General features: G+C 36.8%; 1 protein-coding gene across 1 annotated transcript; it reads left to right on the top strand.

Moving 5' to 3' along the window:
- Nucleotides 1-443: 443 nt before the first annotated feature.
- LOC108177614 (large ribosomal subunit protein uL23-like) lies at nt 444-7,056 on the top strand. Its single transcript, XM_070076968.1, has one exon. The coding sequence runs from the start codon at nt 5,009-5,011 to the stop codon at nt 5,477-5,479; it is 471 nt and encodes a 156-aa protein (XP_069933069.1). The 5' UTR covers nt 444-5,008; the 3' UTR covers nt 5,480-7,056.
- The last annotated feature ends 3,860 nt before the right edge of the window (nt 7,057-10,916 follow it).

Below are 10,916 nucleotides of genomic sequence, written 5' to 3'. Positions count from 1 at the left end.
TGGCTAAGCCTCTACCTGTGATGCCACCATCCCACACTGGCACCAGTTCAAGACCTGGCTGCTCCACTTCTGATCCAGCTCACTGCTAAAACACATGGGAAAGCAGCAGAAGATGGCCCAATTACTTGGACCTATGCACCCATGTGGGAGACCCAGAGGAAGCTCTGGGCTCTTTGGCCTGGCTCAGCCCTGGCCATTTCAGCCATTTGGGGAATGAACCAGGGGATGAAAATTCTCTTTCTGTCTGTTTCACCCTCTCTCTGTAAATATGCCTTACAAATTGAAAAAAAAACCTTTTTCTATATAATTTTTTTATTTTTTTAAATTAATCTTTAAGAGATTCAATGTGCTTTGTAGATACAATTCTAAGAACATAATGATATTCCCTTTCCTTCCTTCCTCTCTTCCTGTCCCCCTCTCTCTCCTTCTCTCTCATCTTTCCTTTTCCATTTCTTTATTTTTTAGGTGTTGTGATAACATATTTTAAATTTACATTACAGTAAAAAGGCTTGATACTTTGATGAATAAGTTTAACAAATAAAAAGCAAAAAGACCTAGTTTAGTGGAAATTTGGACAATGGCTATCAACAATAATTGAATGTAAAAATGACCATCTCACCCATATACAGTAAATTTTAAAGTAATCACAGATCATTAAGACTATAGTAGTATTAGCATTCTTAACCACTGGTTTCACAGAGGTATGAAACAAAGTTTTAAAAAAAAATTTTTTTAAATAATATAGCTGAAAGCTTCAACAACAGACTGTATTAAGCAAAAGAAAGAATATTTGAACTTGAAGAAGAAATATTTTGAAAATATTTCAGTCAGGCAAAGTTTCAGAAAACATAAAATAGAATATAGACTGCTTCTGTGATGTTTTGGTCACAATTAAACAGACCAATATTCCAACTTTGTAAATACCTGAAGCAATGGAAAAGAGGAGAAGTTTAGAAACCTATTCAATGAAATAATAGGTGAAAATTCCTCAATTTGGAGAAAATTATGGAAATCCAAGTACAGGAAATCCATAGGACCCCATGTAGACATGACCAGAGAAGATCCTCTACATAATACATTATTGTCAATCACTCAAAAGAGAGAATACTAAAACATATAAAAAAAAAAAAACACCAGATCACTATTAAGGAAATCCATTAGATTTCCAGATTCTTCAATAGAATGCTATGGTCTAAAATGAAAGATATATTTGAAGTTCTGAAAGAAAAAAATCACCAATCTAAAATTCTTTACCCGTATAGCTATCTTTCCATAATGAAAGACAAATAAAGAATTTCCAACACAAGAAAAACCTAAAAGAATTCAGTACCAGTGAACCAGATTTACAAATGATACTTACGGGTGTTCTACATACAGAAACAAAGAAATGTAACTTCCATCATGAAAATTGGTGGAGGTGTAAAACCCAGAAGAAACAGAACAAAGGATAATTCAAAATAAACACAAGAAAACTTAAATGAAAAATGACAGGTCATTTAATAAATCAATAAGGTAATTTAAAAATTTCTTGAAACTAATGAAAGTGGTAAAATATCAAACTAAGGAAAGAAGCAATAGTAGTCCTAAGAGGAAAATGTAGATCAATAAGCACCTATATGAAAAAAATGGAACAGTATCAAATAAACTAACAATGCATCTCAAGGATATATAAAAAGAAGAAAAAATAATCTTTGTGTGATTCCAGATGTTACTGGAAATGATTTTGGATTTTTCCCATTCAAGAAGATACTGGTTGTGTGTTTGTCATATGTAGCCTTAGTTGAAGAAAAGAGATAATAAAGATCAGAGTAGAGATAAATGAAACAGAAACTAAAAAAAAAAAAAAAAATATTAGTGACTTGAGTTGTTCTCTGAAAACATAAAATCAATAAATCCTTAGCTTGATTAAGAAAAAGAATGGATACTCAAATCAATAAAATCAGAGATAATGAAGGAAAATTACAACTTATACAGCTGTCTTCTATAACATAAATATAAAATAAAAGACCTCTATAATATAAACACTGCTGAAAGAAATTGAAGAAGACACACAGAGATAAGGAAAGACTTCTCATACTCATATACTGGAAGAATTAGTGATTTTAAAATGCCCATATCACCCAGAGCAATTCATAGATTCAATACAAATTCCCATTAAAACATCAATGATGTTCTTCCCAGAGTTAGAAAACAACAATCCTACATTTATATGGAAACCGGAAAGACCCCAAATAGTCAATGCAGTCTTGAACAAAAAGAACAAAGCTGTAGGCATCAGAGCATCAGATTTCAAGACATAATACAGAGTGACTATAACCAAAACAACATGGTACCAGCATAAAACAGACATAGACTAACAGAACAGAATAGAAATCCCAGAAATAAATCCACACATCTACAGCTAACTTATCATTGACAAAGATGCCAAAAATCATCTCTGGAGAAAAGACACCCTCTTAAATTAATGGTGCCGGGAAAACTGAATTTCCAAATGAAGAAGTCTGAAACAAAATTTTCTGGGATTGGTGTTGTGGCATAGCTGGTAAAGCCACCACCTGTGACACCAGCATCCCTCATGGGAATCAGGTTGTGTTCTGGATACTCCATTTCCAATCATTCTTCTTGATATTGGCCTGGGAAAACCAGTGGAAGATGGCCAAAGTGCTTGGTCCCCTGCTTGGCCACACAAAAGACCCAGATGAAGTTTCTGGCTCCCAGCCTTGGCAGTTGCAGTCATCTGGGAAGAGAGCCAGTGGATGGAGGATCTCTCTCTCCCTCTCTGAAACTCTGCCTTTCAAATAAATTAATAAATCTTAAAATCTCTGCCTCTTACTGTATATAAAAATAAACCCGAAATGGGTTTAAGACTTAAATGTAAGGTCTGAACCAATGAAACTACTAGAATAAAACTTTGAAAATCCTTTAAGAGATAGGCACTGGCAATAGAGTCAAAACAGACAAATGGATTATATCAAACCAAGAAAATTCTGTACATCAAAAGAATCAACATAATAAAGAGAACTGAAGAACAAAAGAAAATATTTGTAATTTTTGCTTCTGATAAAGTGTTAACATCCAGAATATAAAGTACTATAAAAGTTCAACAACAAAAATCTGAGCAGATCAGTCAGGTAATGGGTAAAGGAACTAAATAAGATATACAACTGGCCAATACATACATGAAAAAATACCCAATATTACTAGTCATTGATGAAATGCAAACAAAATCCTCAATGAGATATTGTTTCACTCCATTAAAAAAGGCAATTATCAAAAAGATAAAAAATAAATAAATACTGGCAAGGACATAAAGAAGAGGGAAAAGAAGAGGGAACCTGATTATACTGTTGGTGTTGTGGGAGTCAAGAGTAGAAAGGCAAGGACCAGGCACAGGTTCTCTAGAGCTTCAGAAAATGAATTGAATAAAGCACACACAGGTAATAAGTATAACAGTAAAAGTTTAGTATAGGAAAACTAAGTACATTTCTTAAGAGAGCAGAAGTAAACCAACCATCAAAGTGCAGACTGAGGCTCAAACTTAAGGCTCTGAATGTGAAAAACATATTTTTATAAGGGCGAGGGGTCCTTAGTGTATCTGGGAAAACACCTGAAGTATAGGTCATCTGGTTATTGTCATACCTATATACAGTTTCTAGGTAAAGGTTTCCAAGTTGGCATTTTTTTCCCTCCGCTCCATCAAGATGGAGGATAGGGGCATTGAGACAGTGACAGAGAAAAGAAGAAACAGATTGATATTATGAGAGAGGTAGGAAATTTGTTTTCCTCAGCTTCCCCAGTTAATCCTTAGCTGTCTCCTACCTCACTGAGAATTCAAATTAGTGCAGCCACTATAGAGAATAGTAATGGAGTTTATTCAACAAACTAAAAATAGATCTATTCTATGATCCAGTTACCCAGTTATGAAAAAGAAAAGATATCAGCATATGAAAGATACCTGAACTCTCATGTTCACTGTAGCACTATTTACAATAGCCAAGATTTGTATTCAACCTAGATGTCCACCAATAGATGCATCCATAAAGAAAAAGTGGGAAATGCACCAGAGACCAAGATTTAAGATGGTTGAACAGAGAGGCCCTGCACTTGCCTCCTCTGCCACAGAGAAGAAACAGAACAACAAAAGAATGACTGTATTTCCAGGAGATTGATGGAGGGAAAACTTCGGGAAAAAGTGACGGGAACTCCAAACACCACAGAGACTCTGAAAGCCAGCAGAGAGAGTAACAAAATACAGTGCAGCTTCCCGGTTGGGGGGCGGTAGGGGTTGGGAAGTACAGGGAGACTCTAGCTGGGAAAAGATAAGCAGAAAGTTCCACACCCAGCTGTTGGCATAGACCAACAGCCCTGACTACAGCAGAAATCCACAGTCCTCACTGGCTTTAATTCCAGTCAAAAATCAGCCTGTGTTGCAAGTTACTGCTTTGTTACTCCCTCTAACTCTTGGCCAAAAAAGGAACCCACATTACCTCTCTCTGCCTCCAAAACACCAGACCTTAGCTGCTGTAGTTCAGCTACTGTTAAACTCTATTTTTGCCTTAGGGGACAGCAAATAGCACTGTTGCTACCAGAAGCACCCAGAGCTGGAGCCAGGGCACATCACAAGGCAGTATAACTTGGGATTACCATGTGGGACCTGGATAAATTATTCTCTAATTTCTGCAGTGACAGATTTTTCTATAAGTCTTAAAGACACCTGTGCTCACTTGTGTGGTCTGAGAAAGGCCCTATCTGCATTTCACTGATCCAGACTGCACCTGATACTGCAAAATTCCCCAAACAACTATTGATCAACCTATGGAAACCTGGAAAGTTATTTCTTAGTTCTGAAGCTCTGGGGCAGGGACTGTTGGAGCTATATTCTACAGAGGTACTAGAGTTCTCCCTTAGGGAGGACTACATCTGCACTACCTGCTCCAGGTACTCTTGTGCCTGCCAGTGTAAAAAACCAAGCATAACTTGCACAAGAAACCTAAGACTTTTCAGCGGGATGGCGCCGAAGGCGAAGAAGGAAGCTCCTGCCCTTCCTAAAGTCGAAGCCAAAGCGAAGGCCTTGAAGGCCAAGAAGGCAGTGCTGAAAGGCGTCCACAGCCACAAGAAGAAGAAGATCCGCACGTCCCCCACCTTCCGGCGGCCCAAGACACTGCGCCTCCGATGGCAGCCCAAATACCCTTGGAAGAGCGCCCCCAGGAGAAACAAGCTTGACCACTATGCCATCATCAAGTTCCCCCTGACCACGGAGTCGGCCATGAAGAAGATAGAAGCCAACAACACACTGGTGTTCATTGTGGATGTCAAGGCCAACAAGCACCAGATCAAACAAGCTGTGAGGAAACTCTATGACATTGATGTGGCCAAAGTCAACACCCTGATCAGCCCTGACGGAGAGAAGAAGGCGTATGTGCGGCTGGCTCCGGACTATGATGCTCTGGACGTTGCCAGCAAAATTGGGATCATCTGAACGGAGTCCAGCTGGCTAATTCTAAATATATGTTTTTTCACCATAAAAAAAAAAGAAACCTAAGACCTGAGTAAGGATTCCACTACATCCTGCAGCTTTGGAACTGTGACTATAAACTCTGTAAGTCCCAAAAACTTACATCCTGTGGGACCTGGGGAGGGCTCTACCTCCATTACACTGCTGGAAGACCAAGGCTGCCAGTGCACAAGTCTCAGTATTATCTATGCTTTTCCCATGGGACCTCAGCAAAATAGCTTCAGGGGTGTGCTGTCTAGTATCTGGAACACTCAGAGTCACAGAACAGATCCTGCAGGACCTAGGGAAGACTAATTGCACTGCACTGCTACAGACCCATACCCGCCAATGCATAGTGCCCAACAAAGCCTATATTCATTTCATGGGACCTGGACAATGTCACTTCCCAGCTACGGAATTGGAGCTTTTGTTGCTACATGTCTCAGAGTCATCCACATTTACCCAGTAGGATCTTGTGAAAGTTCCATCCATATCACACTACCAAAGCCATAGTTATTGGTGCCACAAGTCCTAGAATCATTTGCAGACATCTGGCAGAACAAGGGGACAGTGCCCTGTTTGTCCCACAGCACCAAGAACATAGCCACTGTTGTCACAAACCCTAGTATGACTGACACTCAACTCTCTATGGACTGAAGACAAGCACCTTCGGAAACTCTCATCCACTTCTAGGTCATACTATTACCTGCATGAACTGTTACAGAACAGTCAACTGTGGCGTTCACAGACACTGCTGATAGATCCTGATTTGAAAAAAATCTATGAATTGCATGAAAAGGAATTCAAAATAAAGATCCTAAGGAAACTCAATGAGATGCAAGAGAATACAGATAGACAATTCTAAACAATTAAAATAAATGAGAACAACAATATATGATTGTAAATGAGAAATACAATGGAGATAGAAGTCACTTTACAAAAATCACTCAGAAATTTTGCAACTGAAAACTCTAATCCATGTAATAAAAATTGCAATTGAGACCTCCTTCAATGATAGAATAAACCAAGCAGAAGAAAGAATTTCTAATCTTGAGGACAAATCTTTAAAAATAATTCAGATAAAAATAAAGAGAAAAAATTTTGAAAGAATGGATAAAATCTACAAGACATTTGGTATACCATTAAGTGAACAAATATTCATAATATAAGGATACAGAAGAAGAGGTGGAAAAAGGCATTGAGAAACTACTGAATAAAATAATTGTTGAAAAATTCCCAAGTCTTAAAGACATACGGACATCAAGATAGAGGAAGCTCAAAGGGCTCCAACCAGACTCAATAATAAAAACTTTCTCTAAGGCATATTATAGCAAACTGTCAAAACTTAAGGACAAGGAAAGAATCCTAAAGACAATGAGGGAAAAATAGCATGTTATATATAAAAAGAAACACATTAGATTAATATCATACTTCTCAGCAGAAACCCTATAGACCAGATGATATAGTTAAGAAAGAAAAAAATTCCAACCAAGTACACTATATCCAGTGAGGCTAACCTTTAGAAGTCAAGGAGAAAATAAATAAATAAATCTTAAAAAAAAAAAAAAGGAGCTGGCGCTGTGGCGCAGTAGGTTAATCCACCTGCGACTTCGGCATTCTATATGGGCGCCGGTTCTAGTCCCGGCTGCCCCTCTTCTAATCCAGCTCTCTGCTATGGCCTGGGAAAGCAATAGAAGATGGTCCAAGTGCTTGGGCCCCTGAACCCGCATGGGAGACCGGGAATAAGCACCTGGCTCCTGGCTTCGGATTGGCACAGCTCCGGCCGTTGCAGCCAACTGGGGAGTGAACCAGCGGATGGAAGACCTCTGTCTCTCTCTCTTTCTGCCTTTCCTCTCTCTGTGTAACTCTGACTTTCAAAATAAATAAATAAATCTTTAAAAAAATAAGTCAAGAAGTAAATTATTTCCATACAAGTAAAAACAGGTAATTCATCATCATCAGATCAGCCCTACAAGAAACTTTGAAAGGAGTCCTATATTAGAAGTAAAAGGATCATAAAAACCATCATGAAAACACAGGACAGTACAAATTCACTAATGAAACAGATACTCAAAAAAGAAAGAGAAGAGAATACAATGTTATCTGACAGAAAGCTATGAAAACATAAATATAAATAATATGAGAGACAGAAAAAACAGAGGATATATAAGACAATTAATAAGCAATCAAAACAAAATGACAAGAGTTGGTTCTTAATCAATATTAACCATGATTGTAAATTCCCCAGTCTAAAGATACTGGTTGATCTGGAGGATTTTAAAGAAAGTGTTGCCTATAAAAATTCACTTGACAGATCAATATACACAAAGACTGAATGTGAAGGTTTGAAAAAATATATATTATGCTGTGGAAACCAAAACCAAGATGGAGTAGACATATCAGATAAAACAACTTTTAAATAGGGGTATTATATATTGATAAAAGGACTGATTCAGCAAGAAGATATAATAATCATAAACATATATACACCTAAGAGCACCCAAATATATAAAGCAATAATTATTAGACCTAAATGGAGAGATAAACTAGAATATAATAATAGAGGGGACTTCAATACCCCACTGTCATCAGTAGACAGATCATCTAGACAGAAAACCAATAAAAATGCATCAAATTTGAACCATGTTATAGAGCAAATGGACCTAACAGATATCTACAGGACATTTCATCCAACAACTACCAAATACCCATTCTCCTCAGTATATGGAACATTTCAAAGTTAGATTACGTGTTAGGCCACAAGTCAAAATCAACAAATTTAAAAAAATTGAATTCATACCATGCATAACAGGCCATAAGAGAATAAAATAAGAAACCAACAAGTGCAGTAGAAAACTTACAAATATATGGTTAAACAAAATGTTCCTGAAGGACCAGGGGATCACTAAATAAGAAAATGAAAGAGTTTACTGAAACAAATGTAAAGGAAAGTAGAACATATCAAAATCTATGGGATACAGTAAAAGCTGTGTTAAGATGGAAGTTCACAGCAGTAACTGTGTAAATTAAAAAACAAAAAGATTTCAAAAAGTAATTTAACAAGGTTCTTAGTAAACCAAGAACAAACCAAATCACAAATTAACAGGAGGCATGAAATAAAAAGGACAGGAGCATAAATTAAGTTGAAACTAAAAAAAAAATTTTAAAGGTCAACAAAATGTAAAGTTGTTTTTGGAAGATAAAAAACAGGTAAAGCTTTAGACTAAAAACTAAAGAAGAAGAGAGAAAATTTTCAAATAAATAAAATTAGAGTTGAAAAAGGGAAATTACAACTGCTACCACAGAACTACAAAGATACCACAACCACATATATGATAACAAATTGAAAAACCTCAAACAAATGTGTATTTGTTTCCTGCATAAATACAATGTACTAAGATTGTTGAAATATAATGTACTAAGAGGTTGAAATAATAACTAAACTACTCCATCGATGAAAAGTCCAGGACCTGACGGCATTACAACCGAATCCTACAAAACATTTAAAGAGGAATTACCTCCAACCCTTTTGAAACTGTTCTAAAGTATTGAAAAGAATGGAACTCTGCCAATTTTTTTTTTAATGAGCTCAGCATTACTTTGAGACCAAAACCAAACAAATGTACAACACAAAACAAAAAATGACAGATCAACATCCCTGACCAACAGAGATGCAAAAATTCACAACAAAATATGAGCAAACCAAATCTAACACTACATCAAAACATCATTCATCACAATGAAGTGGTATTTATCCCAGACATGCAAGGATAGTTCAAAGTTCACAATTCAATAAATATAGTAAATCACATCAACACAATGAACAAAAACCATGACATCTCGATAGATGTGGAAAAAGCATTTGATAAGATGCAACATTCCTTCATGATAAAATTCCCAGTTAAATATATAAGTAACATGCCTCAAAATATAAAGGCTATATAATATTGAAAGTATTAGTAAGATCATTTAAGTAAGAGAAAGAAAATAGCAATTAAAAAGGAGGAAGTACTATGGCCTCAGAATCAGCCCTTAAGACATTCAGATCTGGCTGAAGAGCCCATGAGAGTATTTCAGGCATGGAAAGCCAAGACACTCTGGGGGAAAAAAAAAAAAAAACGAAATGACCTAAATGAAAGATCTCTGCAAGTGAGATCCCAGTGGAAAGAATAGGTCATCAAAGAAGGAGGTACCTTTCTCTGAAGGGAGGAGAGAACTTCCACTTTGACTATGACCTTGTCTAAATAAGATCAGAGTTGGAAAACTCAAAAGGCTTCCATAGCCTTGGCAACTCATGACAAGAGCCTAGGGAGATTACTGATGCCATAAACAAGAGTGTCAATTTGTTAAGTCAACAACAGGAGTCACTGTGCACTTACTCCTCATGTAGGATCTCTGTCCTTAATGTGCTGTATATTGTGATTTAATGCTATAACTAGTACTCAAACAGTATTTTTCACTTTATGTTTCTGTGTGGGAGCAAACTGTTGAAATCTTTACTTAATGTATGCTAAACTGATCTTCTGTATATAAAGAGAATTGAAAATGAATCTTGATGTGAATGGAAGGGGAGAGGGAGCGGGAAAGGGGAGGGTTGCGGGTGGGAGGGAAGTTATGGGGGGGGGAAGCCATTGTAATCTATAAGCTGTACTTTGGAAATTTATATTCATTAAATAAAAGTTAAAGAAAAGGAGGAAGTAAAAATATCTGTGTTTTCAAATGACATAATTTTGTACAGGTAAAAGCCTAAAAACTCCAACAAAAAGCTATTGGAACTGATAAAGCAATTTAGTAAGTCACAGGACACAAAATCAACATACAAAAAGGTAGCATTTTTGTACACAAATAATGATCTTGCTGAAAGGGAAATCAGGAAAGAAATGCTATTTACATTAATATTTAAATATTTATAAATAAATTCAATCAAAGAAGTAAAGGATCTTTACAATGGAAATTATAAAACACTGATGCAAGAAACTATCAAGTTAACAAAAAATGGAAAAATATTCCTTCTTCATAGATGAGGAGAATTAATTTTATTAAAATATTAATATCTGAGGCTGGTGTTGTGGTTAAGCAGCTGCCTGTGATGCTGGCATCCCATTCGTGCACTGGTTCATGTCCTGGCTACTCCACTTCTGACCCAGCTACTGGAGCCAGCTCATGCAACTGGGAAAGCAGTGGAAGATGGCTCAAGTATTTGGGCTCCTGCACCTACATGGGAGACTCAGATGAAGTTTATGGCTCCTCGCTTCCTCCTGGACCGTGGCTGGCCATTGTGGGGTGTGAACCAGTGGATGAAAGACCCTTCTCTCTGTCTCTCCCTCTCTGTTTTCAAATAGATAAATAAGTCTTTAAAAAAAATAAAGTAAATGTAAGGGCTAACTGCCCAATATGATTGGTTTATGCTATGGGTACTTGT

The sequence above is a fragment of the Oryctolagus cuniculus genome, chromosome 7 (assembly GCF_964237555.1).
Source record: "Oryctolagus cuniculus chromosome 7, mOryCun1.1, whole genome shotgun sequence".
Classification (NCBI taxonomy): Eukaryota; Metazoa; Chordata; class Mammalia; order Lagomorpha; family Leporidae; genus Oryctolagus; species Oryctolagus cuniculus.
This window is presented reverse-complemented; position numbering and strand designations above follow the sequence as displayed.

What these genes read in the sequence shown, in the direction of transcription:
- LOC108177614 (XM_070076968.1), top strand. Translation starts at nt 5,009, where the DNA reads ATGGCGCCGAAGGCGAAGAAGGAAGCTCCTGCCCTTCCTAAAGTCGAA.